General features: G+C 40.5%; 2 protein-coding genes across 2 annotated transcripts; one reads left to right on the forward strand and one right to left on the reverse strand.

The window, feature by feature from the left end:
• Positions 1-3080: 3080 nt before the first annotated feature.
• LOC102212509 (inosine-5'-monophosphate dehydrogenase 1a) lies at positions 3081-9763 on the forward strand. The gene is made up of 17 exons (XM_005752856.1): positions 3081-3285; positions 3422-3912; positions 4581-4679; positions 5690-5738; positions 6379-6480; positions 6596-6670; positions 6806-7012; positions 7200-7287; positions 7377-7576; positions 7777-7867; positions 7965-8060; positions 8159-8302; positions 8400-8541; positions 8618-8761; positions 8847-8930; positions 9171-9187; positions 9297-9763. The coding sequence occupies exons 2-17, from the start codon at positions 3677-3679 to the stop codon at positions 9398-9400; spliced, it is 1878 nt and encodes a 625-aa protein (XP_005752913.1). The 5' UTR covers positions 3081-3285; positions 3422-3676; the 3' UTR covers positions 9401-9763.
• A 1554-nt stretch (positions 9764-11317) lies between these two features.
• LOC102212792 (proline-rich transmembrane protein 4-like) lies at positions 11318-16475 on the reverse strand. The gene is made up of 3 exons (XM_005752857.1): positions 16379-16475; positions 15184-16053; positions 11318-13518 (listed from the first exon to the last, which is right to left on the reverse strand). Exons 2-3 carry the CDS (start codon positions 15944-15946, stop codon positions 11444-11446), a joined length of 2838 nt encoding a protein of 945 aa, XP_005752914.1. The 5' UTR covers positions 15947-16053; positions 16379-16475; the 3' UTR covers positions 11318-11443.
• Between the last annotated feature and the right edge of the window lie 2009 nt (positions 16476-18484).

Genomic DNA, 18484 nt, shown 5'->3' on the forward strand with positions numbered 1-18484 from the left:
GCTGCCAACCTCGCCCCGCCCCATCCTCCCTCTTGCTCAGTAAGTAAAGATGGGAAAGTGAAAGCTAGAAAGTCCATAGCTTGGCCACAGCTTTGGTTTGAACTTTCAAATCTGGAAGTGGAACATCTTGACAAAAAGGTGAGTAGCCGCAAGCATTTTAATACATTTTTCGTTTTTAAAACATAAGCCATTTTCCCTTTAAAAACCCCCACACGTAGGAACATGACAAAGAAAATGACGCATGATTGTCTACAACTTGAGGAAGTTTGGGTTGCATTTGTATTTGTGGTCTCAGAAGAGCGAGTATGAGTAATCTAAAAGATATTTAGAGACCGTGATCTCTGAAATCGGAAAAGATTTCAAACAGTTTGTGAACATGGAGGACCCTGCACTGAACCGCGGTTGCACAGACGTTCATGTTAAAATGCAGACAAGACAAGAATATATAACTTATGAATAATCTATGCAAAAGTTGTGAACATGGAGGAATCTGCACGATAAACACGAGTGCAACAGCCTGCCAGTGAAAGAGGAAGCAGTAGATGTAGCTTGCTCTGGTTCGTTCCCTGCTAAAAAAAAAAAACGTATGGAAGAAAATGCCCAGGGATTTGCATCAGTTTGTTAGTGTACTGATAGTCTAGTTAGTTTGCTCATCTTTGATAATCTGTGCTTTTCTGTATATATGAAATGAATTTTCGTATTGTAACTGAGCCCTTACGGTTCCCTTTGATACATAATAACAGTTTTATCAGACGTCCTGCGCACTTTATACCTCTGTTCTGGGATTCCAACACGTTCTCACTCCCAAAGCGTAACATTTTACGCTAGGTGACAAATCGTCAACATATTACGTTTTCGGCTACCCACCACGTTCCTAAATGACAACCTCGGAAAAAAGAGGAAATATGAGAACCGCCTGGACTCCATCTACACATGTTCACTACGCATTAGCAGTCAGTGTACTGTTTGTTTGTCACTCGTGTTTTATTCTGTATTCTTTGCTTAATGATCGTTGGATTAATATTTGTAAACAGCCAAATATTTGTGCATGTCTTTCTACTCTGTTTTAAAAACGTATCATGGTACTGCTGTAGTTATTGAGTATAAACTAAAAGTATGTCTGTGAAGGTTCTCAGTCATCCAGGTCATCGTAGTCAAAGGAGTTTGCAAAGAAAAGCGTCTGGACTTCTTTAAGTTGCTTGAAGACGTTTCACCTCTCATCCGAAGTATGTTTTAAGTATGTTTTTTATGTTTTATGTAAAAGTATGTTTTATTTCCCTTTGCCAACAGAATTATATCAGCAGTTTTGCTACAAAAATGAATGAACATGAAAAAGGTGTGTATTATTTATTATTTCACAGTCACGTTCACAATTTTTATTCTATGATTTTTAAATACATGCTTTCATTTTCTTCATTTACAAGCAGCAGACTTTGTTGATAGAAACAGGGCACAGTTAATCCAAGAAGTTTCTGAAGTGCTGGCGATAGCAGAAGAGCTTGGAGACCTGGTCCATCCTGAAGCCTATTCAAAGATTCGAGCTAAACCGACAAGTCAAGATAAAATGAGGGAGCTCTTTGAAAGAACACTGCGTTCAGGAGGGGTGAAGGTCAAAGCAGCCTTCTTTGATGCCCTTGAAAAACATCATCCAGAACTAGTGGAGAGGCTTGGTATGATTTGCTCTTATTAAAAAGGTCAAATATGGCTTAACATGTATAACAAGTTAATAGTTTCTCCTTTTATTTTCTATAGATGGCTAGTTCCAAAGCAGCTTTTGCATTCCTGCATCTTTTGGACAGAAGCGTCAAAGACCTTTCCTGCCCTTTTAAAACCAAACTTGAATCTTTTGTGAAAAATATGTACTGGTATTATATTTGATACATGAATTTTTTTGAGTTTTTGAAACCTCATTAGTGTGTTTTTTCCCCCCTAAAGACCTAAATAGACTGCACCCAAAATTTCTAAACTAACTGCTAAAAAAAATGACAGAATTAGCAAATATGATACAATTTAAAATCAAATGTGCCAATTTCTTCTTATTGTTTTATAATTTGTCAATAAACAGTCCCGTTTTTTTAAAAACCAGTATTCTCTGGGAGTTATTTCATGGTTCAGGCTTTGGATAGTTAATATAGAAATATCTTATATGCATATGTTTTGGTCCATAAATTATTTATTGACATTTTGTTAAACCATACTAATTTAAGAACAAGTCATGAATATGAGGCTTAATAAAAATCTCTGTGCAAAATAAGTTTTGCTTCTTAGCTTTTCAACATTTCTGTTGCATTCATTATCAATTGGAGGGTTTGTTTTTTCTTTTATCTGGTGGGAGAATGGGAGCAACTGCGAGATAATGAGAGACTTGCAGTAGATAGATAGATAGATAGATAGATAGATAGATAGATAGATAGATAGATAGAGAGAGAGAGAGAGAGAGATTCTAAGAGGCTTTTCTAGTTCAATCCCTCTGTAACTGTCACAAGCAGTCAGTCAGTCACCTGTAGATGATGTTACTGAAAGCACTGTAGGTAGCAAAGTTCCTACTGTTTCTCAATGAACAGTCCAAACAGTTTAACGATTTAAGATTAAAAAGCTCCCACAGCAGCCAGAACAGACATTTCAAAGACGTTGATCTGGTAAATTTTATTAATTAAAACCTCATAATAGAAGAAAGTATTTATAGAACTCTGTTGTTGTACTGCCATGATAAATAATAGTGCCACGGTATACAAGCCACTCCTAAATTTAAGTGTGACAAACTAATTAGACAGCATTACGTCTTTAAAAGTTATTCTCTGTCTCATTTCTCAAAGACAGGAAGTTTGTACGTATCCTGGGGTTCGACCTTATCTCATTCACAGCTCTGTCTACACACACACACACACACGAACACAGACCGTCACAACATGGTAATCTCCTGTGAGGAAAGTGTTTTCAAGTGTCATCTTGACCCATCCTTCTCTTCCTCGGTACTACTACCTACACTCCACCCAACACCCATCTCACCCCACCCCATTCTGCATTAATGCTCCCAATCCTCTTTGTGGGAGAGTGACGTCTGCTGTCAGAAACAGAGTTAAGCTCAGCAGGCATCAGGAGAATAGAGTAGAGAGAAGCTCCCAGCCGTAGGGATAACCAAGCAAGTTTGGACCTCCAGGGGGATGAATCTCTGCTGCCTACGCAAGGCTTGACTCTCCTCCCCGGGGGCTGCTTGTTTCTTTTGCTGGGGAGAATACAGGAGATCTAAATTTGCTGTGCCACGATAGCGACCTTCATCAACAGGTGGGCAAAAAAAGACTATCCACTGTCTGAGGGCCTTAATGGCCTCCATGGATAAGTGATAACTAACTGGAATACAAACTCAGCCTTGGACAATTTGTTTAGGATCTTTTGTTGCTGTTTCTTCTATTTCCTACAGGTTTGTCATCTGCAAGTCTCGAGCGGTACGATAGCTTACTCCCATATCAGGTGTGTCTGAAAGGTGTTTGTGTGAACATGCACTCAAAGCATTGACTGCGTTAGAGTGTGTCTCCCGGGGTTTGCTGAGGCCACTGTTTACTTGCAGCGTGAAGGTGTGATTGTATTTGTGTGTATGAAACAAGTCACAAGTGCTTAAAGAGTGCGTGATAGGTGGTCAGGCACCGTGGAGGTCAGAGCCCTGGATTTCATAGAGATGGAAGGTCATGCTTCTGACCGCTTTGGAGATGGAGAAAGGGACAGCTACCTCATTGACTACCGAAGGATTGTTGGAGACATGGAACCAGCACGGCCACGGCCCTCAAACAGAGATGGGGAGCAACCTCACCCGTATGGGGGATATGCCCACCCTGTGCTACATGGATATGGATATGAGACAGCAGCCCAGCGATACAGCGCTACGCGTATTCAAGCTGGGTATGAACCAGAGAGGTCAGTGTCACACTCTCTTAGCAATCTTCGCACGCTGCAACATCACAAGCTTCTATGTGCAGATGTGATATATGAAGCCGTATAACTTGTAAACATTACACTTCCAGTAGCAACTGAGCTGTTTTCACTTTCTAGTTGCATTGGCTGTGCTCATTACAAGCTCATTTATCAGCTACCTGGGCAGCCTACCAAATCCTCTTACCTACTGTACTGCCATCATAGGTGTATAGAAGGAGTTTCCATTGACAAGGACGGATTCTCTTTTGTTTGCGTTTCCTGTCTTCTCTCCAACATTTGTAATAGGATCTAGTTACAGTATGTTTGTAAGAAACAGAGACAGATGAGCCACATGCTCTTTGAAATGGATTCAGAATTTAACTGCTGACTAACCAACCATACCTTTATTTTTAGTAAAAATACACTTTCTCCTAATTTAGGTGCACCTTTTTCAATCAGCTAAAGTGATGGACAGAATAATAAAATATTCACTTAAGTGTATAAAATCTGCAACAAGAACAAATTATTGTAAATTTAAAGCTATATATATGTCTATAATGCTGTTGTCTTTTCATTGGGATACACCAGTATTTCGCTCAGTATTTAGATGTGGTGGTGGCTAACTCATATTCTCAGCTCCACGATGAGTGTGTGTGTTTTTTAAATTTCAGCATGGCTGACTACTTGATCAGCGGGGGTACAGGTTACGTTCCTGAGGATGGACTCACAGCACAACAACTTTTTGCTATCGGTGACGGACTTACGTACAAGTAAGAAATGCTAAATTTAAAATGAAAAAAAACAACAACCCCAAAACAACCCTCACACACACAAACACATTCATGGCATTGCTTACATGCTGACACAGATCCACATGCACCTAAAGAAACACACATATACACTGTTATGTCATATCTTCCATTAAATCTTTATTAATATCAGCAATGACACATCTGCTCAGGTTTTATTTGGGGGGATTATTACGCATAATACTACTTTCAAGGATGAGTCTTGAGTGGTGCTACAGACATTAAAAGCAGTGTCTGTCAGAGTGTGTGTGTGTGTGTGTGTGTGTGTGTGTGTGTGTGTGTGTGTGTGTGTCCTGCACATATCAGTGCTTTAATGGCTGTCAGGGTAGTTTCCTTAATGGGGCTATGTGTAGGGTTTATCAGTGTGCAGAGGATAAATGCAGAACGTTTCAGTGTGCTGCTGACAGATTATTTCTGCTTACTGTCAGCTAATTAAATAAAATAAAATGTTGCCGTGTAGGAGTGACTGCAAAACATATAGTTCACATACACAACTATAAGAGGTAGCTTTACAAGTGTTTTGCTGGTCAGTCAATGTCACTATTAACATTAAATGCTGCTTACCAGTCGCCACAGTGAGGCTGGTTTTGTTTTTTCAGTTAAGTCTTTGTGTGTTTCCTCATGGCAAAAAGTGGTCCTGGCGACACCTGCAATAGCAGGAAGCACTAAAAAGGTGGTGTTGAGTTTTGTCAGCACGGTAGCATCGCAACAGTGGAAGATGCACACACAAAACTTTACAGGTGAGTAGCTGAGATCAAAATGAGCGCCGAGTTTGAAGATAGGTGGCATCCAACCCATGAGTGCTAACAACTCATGTGATGATGTAGTGATCAGTGAGAGCTGAGATCAAATCGACGCGCTGACCAGTGCAATGACTGATGTGACCCCACTGAAAAGTGATTTCTAATTTAGTTTGTGCAGTACTTCATAGTCGTCACGATCTTATCTCTCTGTCACCTCTCCCCTTTCAGTGACTTCTTGATCCTCCCCGGTTTCATAGATTTCACTTCTGATGAGGTGGTAAGTGTCATCATACTGTCTAATATATTAAACATAGCCTACTGCTCAAACTTTCTCAGTGTACTGCTCATGTGATGTGATGTAGTTGGGATTAGGGTTCTTCAACATGGGTTATGTCACAACACTAGTTGCTATAATCCCTGTGAGGTTGCTGCTTTGGTGAATGGCAACACAGGAATAGTTTCCTTTGAAAACTGCCACGAGCAAAGTGAGCTAAGTGTGCTTCAAACACGGTGTCCTTTAACTCATTATATTTTATATTGCTGTTATTAAGGTGCTGCTGTAATCAGTCCCTAACTCTTTGTTGTGTTGCTTAGTTAAAGGTGAATGAGCACGGGGTTGTTTATTTGACTTGCACTGTGTTCATCTTTTTGAACTCTGCTGGAACATTAAATTAATTTCATGACTAGATCACATGGGTTATTGCTGGAGAGCAGGTGTTCGAGGAAGCCACCTGGGTCCTTTAAACACTCAGCCGGTTAGTACAGCAACTCCACTTCTGATGCGTCCAAACTGGCTCACTGCAGGGCAAATGAGCCAGTTAAGAAATACTTATTTAATTTGCTAAAACGCTTGTTGTAGACCTCAGTGTTGCAGTATAAGGTGATAAATTTGTTTCCAAATGCATTGAACTTTTAAGGATCTAACTTCAGCCCTGACACGAAAGATTACCCTGAAGACGCCTCTCATTTCATCTCCTATGGATACAGTCACGGAGTCATCCATGGCCATCGCCATGGCAGTGAGTACAAACACTGCAGAGTGTTAAATACATCATACTCAGTAGCTGAGTAGGTACTGCTCAAATGATGCTTTTCTTCACTTACTTACTCCTGTCTCTAATTGGTTGGATTCAGCTGATGGGAGGGATTGGAATAATTCATCATAACTCCACTGCTGAGTTCCAGGCCAATGAGGTGCGCAAAGTGAAGGTGAGACAGAAAAAGTCACTGCACACATGTGCTCTAATTAAACAGATGAAATCATTTTTGATCTATGAAGCCCCTAACAGCCATCTGATATGGAAATTAAATCCCACTCGACATTCGTGTTTCTGTTTTTGCTAGAAATTTGAGCAGGGCTTTATTACAGATCCAGTGGTAATGAGTCCCCGTCACACAGTAGGCGATGTGTTCGAGGCCAAGTTACGCCATGGTTTCTCTGGGATCCCGATTACAGAGACTGGCAAGATGGGCAGCAAGCTGGTCGGCATAGTTACCTCCAGGGATATCGATTTTCTTTCTGAGAAGGACCATGACCAACCGCTTGAAGAAGTGAGTGTATTAATGTTGTAGACGATTCTGCAAGAATTTGTATATTTTTGAGAACATAATCTGGTAAATGGTAAATGGACTGATTCTTATATAACACTTTTCTACTCTCCCGGAGTACTCAAAGTAAGAATTATAATATCAAACGAGTGTGTGTGTGTGTGTGGTCACAGTTTATTTTCTGATGCAGGCAATGACAAAAAGAGAAGATCTAGTTGTTGCACCAGCTGGAGTCACACTAAAAGAAGCTAACGATATACTGCAACGTAGCAAAAAAGGTAAAACTTTAAAGAGTAACTCTGCCGTATAGGCAGCAATCATAATTGTGACTGTAGCATATTTGGCCTTTCCTTTCTCATTCTCCCAGGTAAGCTCCCCATAGTTAATGACAACGATGAGCTCGTCGCCATTATCGCTAGGACTGACTTGAAGAAGAACAGGGATTATCCTCTGGCTTCCAAGGACTCTCGTAAACAGCTGCTGTGTGGAGCCGCCATCGGTACCAGGGAGGACGACAAATACAGACTGGACCTCCTCGTGCAGGCTGGAGTCGATGTTGTTGTCCTGGTAAGTTTTGATTGTATTGTAATTAAACTTTTGTTTGATCTGTTATTTGATTCTAATTTTTTATTGGATCACATATAGTCCGCTAAGTCATTGGTCTCATAATAATCACCGGATGAATGGAACTACAGAGTTGGTATGAGTGTTTGACCGATCTTAAGTCATTTTCCCATAATTTTGTTTTATTATTATTATTATTACAGGACTCTTCTCAAGGAAACTCAGTCTATCAGATTAACACGATAAACTACATCAAGCATAAATATCCCGAACTACAAGTGGTTGGAGGAAATGGTGAGCACCATTTCTTTACTCGGGACTGTCTTCTTGAATTCATCTTCTACATTTGTGCCTTTCTTTGTCACTTTTCTGTGCCTCTGTCTCTCTCTAGTGGTGACAGCTGCTCAGGCCAAAAACCTCATAGATGCCGGTGTGGATGCCCTGAGGGTGGGAATGGGGTGCGGCTCTATCTGTATCACACAGGAAGGTACGATCATACTTAATCATGGGACATAAAAATGTATGAATTTCACTGTATTGAGGATACTTTGCTCCCAACCATCACATTGTGGTCTTGTTTCTCAGTAATGGCCTGTGGACGGCCCCAGGGCACATCAGTGTACAAGGTCGCGGAGTATGCCAGACGTTTTGGAGTGCCGGTAATCGCTGATGGAGGCATTCAAACTGTTGGACATGTGGTAAAAGCTCTTGCCCTGGGAGCATCTACGGGTAAAAGAAAGAAATTTTCTCTCATTTTCTGGGGGCATTAAATTTGTGTGTATACTTGGATTAGCCACTGAACAATTCAGTCTTTTTCCTTCCTCAGTAATGATGGGATCATTGCTGGCGGCAACTACTGAAGCTCCAGGAGAATATTTCTTTTCCGACGGTGTGCGCCTGAAAAAGTACAGAGGAATGGGCTCCTTAGATGCCATGGAGAAAAATAACAGCCAGAAACGCTACTTTAGGTGAGATTTTTACTGGAAAACACTTAATCTGGAAAACTTACCTTGTTAATCATGTGAATTATGTTTGTGTGCCCAGTGAGGGAGATAAGGTAAAGGTAGCTCAAGGTGTTTCGGGGTCAGTACAAGACAAAGGCTCCATTCATAAGTTTGTTCCTTACCTCATTGCTGGCATCCAACATGGCTGTCAGGACATAGGAGCCAAAAGTTTGTCCATTTTACGGTAAGTGTCAAACTGTGCGTCTGTTTAGTGTGAGATTTGTTACGTGAAGGCTTTCGCCAAGTATCCTCCTGTGATCTGTCTCCAGGTCAATGATGTATTCTGGAGAACTGAAGTTTGAGAAGAGGACCATGTCGGCTCAGATGGAAGGTGGCGTCCACGGGCTTCACTCGTAAGTCTGACGTTTGACTGTTTGCTTAAGGTGACCTTTACCCCTCCGCTGCAACCCCTTCTTTCTCCATGTATGTCTTTTTCTTTTCCTGTTTCTGTTGTCTAAACATTTTGATACCAGTGACAGTATGTGAACATGCTGTTGTTAGATATACTTCATTGTTAAGTGTCCATTAATTTACCTTCAACAGTATAAAATTCTCTTATCTTTTTCTCTTTATTACTCATGCTATCATATTAGATATTCTTTTGTGCCATGTAAGTAATCATTACCTCCATCTTCTCCTTTCTTAAAAAAAACATCTTCATTTATTTTTCTAACTGTAAAGTTTATGCTTTCCCTCTTTTTTTTCTATTCCACATGTAGTCATGAGAAGCGGTTTTACTGAAACAGGTGGAAGAGGAAACACCCGATCGGGACCCAACGTCCCGACCCCAGCAGCTATGAGCAGATGCACCGGGCGCATGTGATCAGAATGCAACACATGAAGCTCCTGTGACTTCTACACTCTAAAATTTAAACAAAGCTATTCTGTGACCTTCTGTTCATTGGTGTCCCAGCTCTGACCCCAAAACAACTCTCTTAAAGTTCGAAGAGCCTAAAAGGATAGAGCCAAAGAACAGAGTTTTAGAGGATGGTCACAAACTCTTAATCTGTTGTTCTCCCTCTCAGGTCAAGGTGTAGAGGGAATCCTGTTATTACCTATTCTGTTGTTCCCTTTCAACAAACTTGTCATGATATATCTGCCGAGCTTGAAAGAGAAGAGTACAGCCATATATTTCCTTGCTCATTTACTACTTTTACTACCCCTCCCCCCCTTTTTTTGTGGGAAATCAAGTAAATAACAGCGCACAGAGCTTTAATCACATACTTTTAGTTCTCTTTCTCTCTTATATATAACAATAACAAGTGAAGAGTAAAATTCTCATAATGTTTTTAGTGCACAGCTTTGTCACTCAAGTCATTTCTTTGATGCATGTCAGTGAGCTCTGTGCTGCTCTGTCATAGAAGGGACAAGAAAAGCATCAGCCTTAATTTATAAACGAGCACTCCAAATAGGGAGTGCCTTCAAAAAGCAATTTACACTCTCACCTGGAACTTTACTCTTATTTTAATGTTATTGCTTGATTTAAAGGAGAGTATTCACTGTTTTCTTTCATCATTCTCATTTTTATTGTCACTATGCAACCAAAGCTCCACTTAGCTTTATAGTACATGCTGTATTCTCCAAAAATGCTATTTTGCAAAAGGTTATCATTAATAACACAGCAGGATATAGAATGGTTGGTTATTTGTCTTTATTTCCCAGACTCAGTATTAAAAATAATAATAATAAAGCACAAAAAAAGGTAGATGGATTATCTAGTGTTGCAGTAGAACAAAACCAATATTCCAGTTTTGATTTATTTATTTCTAACGATCTTTACAAATATCACTTTTAAATGAATTTAATTTTTCCTTTTTACTGTGAGGTACTCAGTATATTTGGTTAGAGACGTATTACATGTATCACTCAGTTTTTAAAAAAATCAACAATTAATTTTTAATTTTGCCAACAATTTGTCACCAGTTAATTAAACTTCTTACTAGTTGACACATCTTAATTATAAACAATGCCATAAATAACATCTTTTTTTGGTCAACCTAGGAATCAAACTTTCATTTAATGTAACTTGTGTCATATACTGGATGTATATGTATTTGAATAAAGAACATTTTTCAAACAACAGTTTGATACTATTTAAAAACTGTTTTGCTACCACTTTAAATTCATGCAATGTAATGATGTTGTTTTCATTCTTCAAAGATATTCCACTGTTAAAAGAAAACACCCAGAAACAACTCAAGGAAACAAACAAACGAAAAACAAAAAAACACCAGCTTGTCCCTATTAATGCTTTTACACTCAAAATTCAAAGAAACCTCAGAAGGTTTATATATTTAGACTGTAATTCTTTTAGCACACTATCGGGAAAGGGGAGCAGAGAAAGTTAAGCCCTTTCAAGTATGTCTCACAAACCACAGAACGCATCAGCAACGCAAACTTTAACTTTTGTGACTTTTGCTTGTCCTATGGCTGCTAGATTTCCTCGACACAATCCTGGATTTTCACTAAAACAAAATAAAGCAAAAAAAAAAAAAAATTGAACTCCTTTTTTGGCTAACTTCTTTGCCACAAATATTACCTTTTTTAGAAACAAATGTTTGATTTTACATATGATTTCAATGGACACATTCTAAAATTATAATGTTGCTCAAATAAAGCAATACTGCAAGGAAGAAATAGGTTGCTGAAAACAGCATAATGAAGACAGTCTTATAAACTTTTTTTTGTTTGAATATACAATATCAACAGTACAGTATTTACAAAAAAATATTGGCTCCTATTTTAGGTCTATATAACGTTTTTGACATATAGACTACGGTTTAATTCCCCCATTTAACCTAAATAGACTTAAATCTACACAATTTGTATTCCAGTTACACCCAGTTTTATTTTGTTTTTTAGCTTTCTACAATTCAATGGTGTCACTGCAAACACTCAGTGCATCAATTTGTTTGCACACACTGACAAACTCTGCTTGTACAGCCATATCCCATTCCAGCTGTTTGCTTTCACTCAGGTGTTTAGTTCCTGCCAATCGGCCAGACCCCCGACTGTCCTGGGAAGCTAAGCTCAGGGTTCGGTAACGTCTGTGGTATGGCAGGGGGGGGATTGCACGTGGGAGGCTGCTCTGAGTAAAATTTTGCCCTCTGTTGGCCCATGAATGTGATCGCAGCTTTCCTGTTTCTTTGGAATGGCTGCAAAGGCCCTGGGTTGAACCAGTAACACTCCCTTTCCAATCACATTGGTCTGGTGATAATGGTTGATTTCTACGAGCTGTCATACAGCCTTGAGGTTGGGAATACCTGGAGTTGGACAAGGTGTTCTCTTGATCTACATCTCCACAAGAAGAAGTTCGGTAAAGGGTATTTCCCACAGAGCTGGGCCCTTGCTTTGATGTACCTTGGCTTGGGGAGCTCAAGGAAAGGCTTGAGGAAACAGGTATGAGTCTTGGGAAACCAAAGATACTATGAGAAAACAGGGATTCGCTGAACAGAGCTTGGTCGATGCTGCGCGACAAGTCTATGGGAGATGGAGGCTGCAGATCCACAGTTGAGTCAGTCTCGAGACTTAAATGATCCAGTGATGACAGGCGAGTCTCAGGTGAGGCTGTAGGTTTATGTGGTGGGTTTGGAGGTGTGGGGAGAGGTAGTACAGTTTTGCTTCGGCTGGGTTTGTGATCACAGTCTGGTATATTTCCAGGAGACTCCACAATTGAGTAAAGAGGAAGAACCTCTGACTGCTCCTTGGCTACAACATCACAGGCCACCAGCTTTTCTTGCTTACCCTGGGAAAGGACGGGGGAATTTGCACCATCCTGAGAGGTTATGGTGAGCATTCGTGAAGGAGAGCCACCGGATAGACGGGACCAAGATCCTGGTCTAGGATGTGCTATGGTCTTGTTAGAGTTGCTACAGAATAGAGGATGTGTGCCAATGACAGACAAACCTAGGCAGACCCCAATCTCACAGAGTCTGCAGCCTACTTGGTAGCCCCACCATGGCCAAGGCTGAAACCCATGGCCATCAACCCCACCCAAACCAAGGGCATGCAGGATCCCATAAAGCTGAAGACCTCCACACCCTAACAAACACAAAGAAGTTCCTACTCCAGCTCCTGCTGCCCTTCCCCAGTCCTTCACACTAGCAAAGGGGCAAATTGCAGGTCGCATCACCTCAGGAGATCCTCCACTCTCTCCATTGTCATTTAACCTGTAAATGTTTCTACTGTTGACTTGTGTCAAGCAGTAGAAGATGAGGTATGAGCATGAGAGAAAGGTGGTGAGACATACGAACACACCCTGAGGAAAGAGCAGGATGACAGTCGGGAGGCTGTGAAAGAGCTGAAAAATCCCAAAACATCCCAAAGAGATAATAAAATGTAACAGGGCCAAACATAGCAACAAGCAAGGCTTTGGCAAGGCTGAGAAGGAGGCAGAAATAACAGGTGAAAGTGAAAGATGCTTGCATGAACGAAAGGAAAGAAGGAGGAAGGCCAGGGAAAATGCTGAGATCAAACATGGCAATGGCAGTTCGGAGAGCAGCAGAGAGACAACAGGGGAAAGGCGATCTTGGTAACTGTAAGCATCGTAAAGCAAACAGAAAGCTTGGATCCCTGCAAATGCCAAAATGAACAAGTGCAGCATTGTGAAGTAGGGGCTTCCTGGGGGACACCTCAGGGGCAGCCCTAACAGGCAGACTACAGAGATTAGGCCAAATACAGTGAAGACAGAGCCCAGGCCATAGATATGTGCTTCCCATGCAAATCCCCACGTAGCCAGGGCAGAGTTCCAGTCTGAATACAAAGGGACCAAAAATGAAGGGGTGAGAGCCAGAAAGGGGTGCAGAGGCTTGTTGTGAGTAAAATCCTCTGGGTAGGTAGGTGTCCAGGAATGATTTAATGTTTTGCAGGTTGTGGCAATTGTGTCCATGTTACCATCTAGCCGGCTTGGGCTTCTGGCTTTTGAATCATTCTTGGAGTCATCTGTAAAGAATATAAAAAACACATGAACACCATATTGGTTATGTCAAAAGAAAACCAAAAAGTAGAAAATTTAAGTACAGACTTAATTTAAAGTTTTTCGTTGGCAAACGAGCAAACATGCTAACTTGATAAAAGATGGACATCGCTATGGTTTTTTAAAACATAGTATTAAACATGTCTTAGTTTTTTAAAATTTAATATGTCTCTAAATGAGTGACTGAGCCTGTGAACTCAGCAGGGTAGGTCAAGTCAGGAGTCGTTTTTCCCATAGACTTCTATAGGGCCGCCCTCTGGTGGCCATTAATTAGAATGCAGGTTTAATGCTCTGTAAGCTACATCCATGTTTTATACTGTCAATGTCATCAGCACTTTATCCATGTCATCATGAGCATGTTAGAATGCTAGTGTTAGCATTAAGCTCAAAGCATGGCTTTGATTCACACCTAATACACCTGTGTATTTTTATTATTTTTTGTGTGGTGGTAATGTGTCATATTATCTTTGATAATGACATTTTTTTCTCGAGAAATGAACATACTGGTGCTAATCTAACCTCTGGATACAGGCCAAATTTATTTTTACGCACAATCTTCATTTTCTAAAAAGAGAGCAGGGTGTAATCTGCTGTGTGTGAAGCTAATCCATAATAAAACAGAACGGGCTTGTAACTGGGAATCTAACTGGGTCACAGACAGAGTGGGAGCATGAGCAGTAGGTTGTGTGCATATGTGTTTGTGTGAAAGTGAGGAAGAGAGATACTGTATGTGTGCTGATTAGCCAGTATTGACCTCATGCCTGCTCTCATTTTGTGTGGCTATAAGTAAATTCACATTAGTGAAGCGATGTTGTTATCTGTAAGAATGCGAAAGAGGTTTATGACTGATGATAACATTGTAACAAACAAAAAATGTGAGTTTCTTATTCTGTATATGAAATAAGCTGTATAGGGCAATCAGGGAATCAGGGAACCTACTGGTTATAAATGGAATGTGTCCTATTTCTGGTCCTCCATTAGTAGTGAAGCAATCAGTATAGATGCAGCGAACAGAGAGCACTTATAAGTGCGGGGCTTTCGCTCTGCTGTCTATGAAATCTAATAAAAATGAGAGTACATTTAATATGTACTCCATCTTGATGCAGTTATTCAATAAACTTGTTGTTACACTGAAAATGTGTGGTGTTAAATGCATACACAGGAGGAAGCAAATTCCTTATTAATTTCTTTCAAGTCCTCCTCATATGCTTGTGGACACAACATTTACTTTGACAAGTAAATGCTAATATTTGTGTGTGTGTACAGTAAATAGTGTGCATGCTGCATTATCCAGTAACCTTTGAGTGCGGGCTGACTGCAATGTGAATAAAATGTTTTACTTTAACAGGAGAGTGTAAGTTTGAACTGGAGAATCTGTGCTAAAAGGCTTGAATGAGAAAGACAAGGGCAGAGAACTGAGTCAAAGAGAGACATTTGAAGAAAGTGATGCAACCCATTCTGTGAATGTAAAAAAACTGTGTTTGCCAGCAGAATACATATCATAAGCACTGCAGTGACATGTGGATTCTGAGTTTTTGGAGGTTATGCAAGGAAACTGAAATGCACTGTAGGGCATAGTTTCAGCTTTAGATTTAAAGTAGGAATGCTGTAAATAATTAAAGGACTCTTACCTTCTTTTGCCTCCATGCTGGCAGTTTCTCTCTGTAAAATAAGATCTGTAATATCAATGAATCCATCTCTGTTTCCCTTTGTGGTAACAGAAATGCCTGTGGTCCATCCAAGAGTGTCTGGCTCCGGTCCAGTGGGCAGCAATGAAGTTGACTTCTGGTCTGATGTGTGTGATGGGAGTGAGCCAGGGAGAAGAAAGGGTAAGTGAGTATCAGTCATCTGATTTTGAAAGCCTGGGAATGTTGGCTGATTCTCCCCAGACTCTCTAGGATACAAAACTGATGCAGTGTTGGTCTCAGCTGGTTGATTCTTTAATGTTTGTTCATGGGTAAGCTTGGGTGGTACACTTGCTGATGAGGACTTCATTGTTTGCATTCTCTCTGTGGAGGCAGTATCTACTGTAGCGCCCTTTGTGGGTCTGGGTATAGGTCCCTTCTCATTAGGAAAGAAAAGAGATGTCTCAGCGCTCTCCAGTAAATCGCCATATTCACCAATCACACCTTGTCTGTCTGTGTCCTCAGATGATGATAAGGACCAACTTAAAGGGGAACCCAGGAAGTCATCATCCTCGGGTGCAATCATGGGGTCACTTGGTGCTGAACCGGGTACATGAGGTCTACTCGAGAGCTGTTTCAGAAACTGCCCTGCCTTGTCACTGTCTGGCTGTTGTGTTTCTTTCACATTTTCTCCAGTTAACGCTATGGCACGAAGCGAGTGAGGCAAAGAGAGAGGCAAGAGAAAATAAATATTCCACAGAGAGACCATGTTGAGGGTCGGCAAACTTGACCTCAGAGTCACTTGGAGTTGTTGTGCAGTCACATGTTTGAGTAATCCCTAATATCAGGTTTCCAAAGATGTCATTCTTAACACACCTGGAGAAAACAATCACACGTAGGAAAAACAAGTAATGCCAACTGCCTTCAAATATGTCTTGTCATTTGGACATCTCTAACATAGATAAAGTTAAACTGCTGCATGTGGGTCACAGCGAAAATCAAAAATTGTTGGTGAAAATAACGGCAGTGTGATGAATATGAACGCGGTGTGCTGAAACCCTCTGCTAGACTATAAAGTCTTGTGACGTGCACACAGTACAAACATTAAAATGCAAAAACCCACTTAAACAAGAGCATTAAAAAAAGAGACATTAGACCACGCAACTCTGTGTGGCAGCCATTCCTTTTTTAGCTTCCTTACCTCATCTATAGCCCTCTTTGCTGCAGCCTCTTTAAACATATATGCCGCTCTGTGCTGCTGCATGTCTGCAGTCTCTGTCTGCATTGCACGGCGTGTCCTTTCATACTCACTCTGCTATGCCCCTGTTCTATCCATCGGGCTGCTGACACACGGGACAGACCCCACCTCCTCTACACAACCCCCGCTATGCCCACACGCTGCTTCTGCACTCATCTGACAGTGAGGCTGTTTGCTGCCTTCGATTCTCCTAAATCTGAGGCTGCATCATTATGAGTATCACCTTTATTTTAGTTACGTGAGAACCTCAGAGAAGAGAAGAATAAATGTAAAAGCAAAATATATCAGAGCAGATCAATACATGGATTTGTGTGTAATTTACAACTGGTGGCAAAAGTAAACAGCTCAGCTAGAAACATTTGAACTAAAGTATATACTGAAAAGCAGATTCTTTTTTGACAGCATACATCTATAACGCATGATCATAGTTACTTGCTTGTATACGAACACAGAACACCTGAGAATCTCGTACATGCACTGTTTGACCAAGGATTTTTACCACCACTTATTGCGGCGAGAAACTGTGATGGTGTTATCTTATTCACATTCCTTTATTTTCCTCCTTTTATTGTTCACGTGAGCTGTTTTTACCCAAAGGGGGAAATCCAGTAACCTCATGGCCTAATTCAATTCCCATGGATGCTTCTAAAATAGACACTGATCCACATACCTTTGGACATATTTGGGGACAGTAAGCTTGAGGCACAGACACACATTATATGCTCTCTTTGCCTAGATGTTGCAGCCGTCTCAAAACTTCTGTTTTATAAACTTCTCACTGACCATTACTGTTGAATGGGAATTCTGCCAAATGCATAATGATTGGTCGCTGGGATGCAAACCTAACTTCATCTCATAAACAAATACGCCAAACATATCGTTAGGACAAAACACAAAGGCATAAATAATGGTTCTACGTGCCAAGACACACACACTGGCTATGACTAGCAACACCAAAGATAATAATAAAGCGTTTACACTTGGATAAGTACAGCCAGAATGACAGTGAAGGCTATGCCACATCATTTAGACAGTCAGAGATGGGAGATAGGAACTTCCCCAGGGGTGTGATTAACCCAGTGTCTGATGAGGACACAGGAAAGCATCAACCCGGCCGTGACTAAAGGGGCTGGAAAGGAACAATGACAGGCCAAACATATGAGCTCAGAAAGGGTAATGGCCAAATGATTGCCGCCTCACACTCGCTATCTGAATTCACTGAGCAACTGGTTTCTGTTTAGACAACTCATCCTCCAACAAGACAAAGTCAGCAGGGGCTGGGGTCCTGCAGGGAATGAGGACTGTCATGTCAAGACTCATAAACAAAGCTGCACAAGCAAAGAGGAGGATAAAAGCAAGCAATTCCATTACTTTAAAAAAAAGATGAAGATGGGACAAAACGTACAGTACAATATTATACAGTGATGCCCTCTTAACATGTGTATACAAACATGACCTTTACACTTCACCTCAGTTGTCTGTTATTGGACCAACAAAGGAGGTCAAAGTAATGAGGGCAATGCCACAATCACATGCATCCCTTTGTGGAAACTCAAGTGAATTCTTAGAACATAAATCTAAAAGCATGTTCATTGAGGACAGGCATCACAAGTGTCTTTGAAAGAAGAACTGAGTGAAATGTTTATTCAGCATTAGTTTTTGTAATTGTAATAACTCCAACATTCATTAAACATACATTAAAATGAGTACAAATCTTAAAATAATTCTGAACGTGAAACAGTGGAACAAATTTGATTAAGGTGTGTAAAATGTCAGAGATCCCTTGGAAATACTATGATATACTAAATGATATACTAAATACTATGATTTATATTTAAATAATTGAATTCCGGTGTTCCAGTCAACAACTAGAGCCAAAATCCAAAATCCCTGTCTGCCCTCACAGAAGTGTTTCTGGAAGAATGGTCATAAAGTCCCATAAACACACTCTTAAACCTTGTGGGAAAAGGGTGTGCCAAAATCATATTAAACTCCATGGATTAAGAACGGGATGTCACTCAAGTTCATAGGGAAGCACAGATTTTTTTT

Source organism: Pundamilia nyererei, unplaced genomic scaffold (genome assembly GCF_000239375.1).
Source record: "Pundamilia nyererei isolate P.nyererei 1_Seehausen unplaced genomic scaffold, PunNye1.0 scaffold00386, whole genome shotgun sequence".
Taxonomy (NCBI): domain Eukaryota; kingdom Metazoa; phylum Chordata; class Actinopteri; order Cichliformes; family Cichlidae; genus Pundamilia; species Pundamilia nyererei.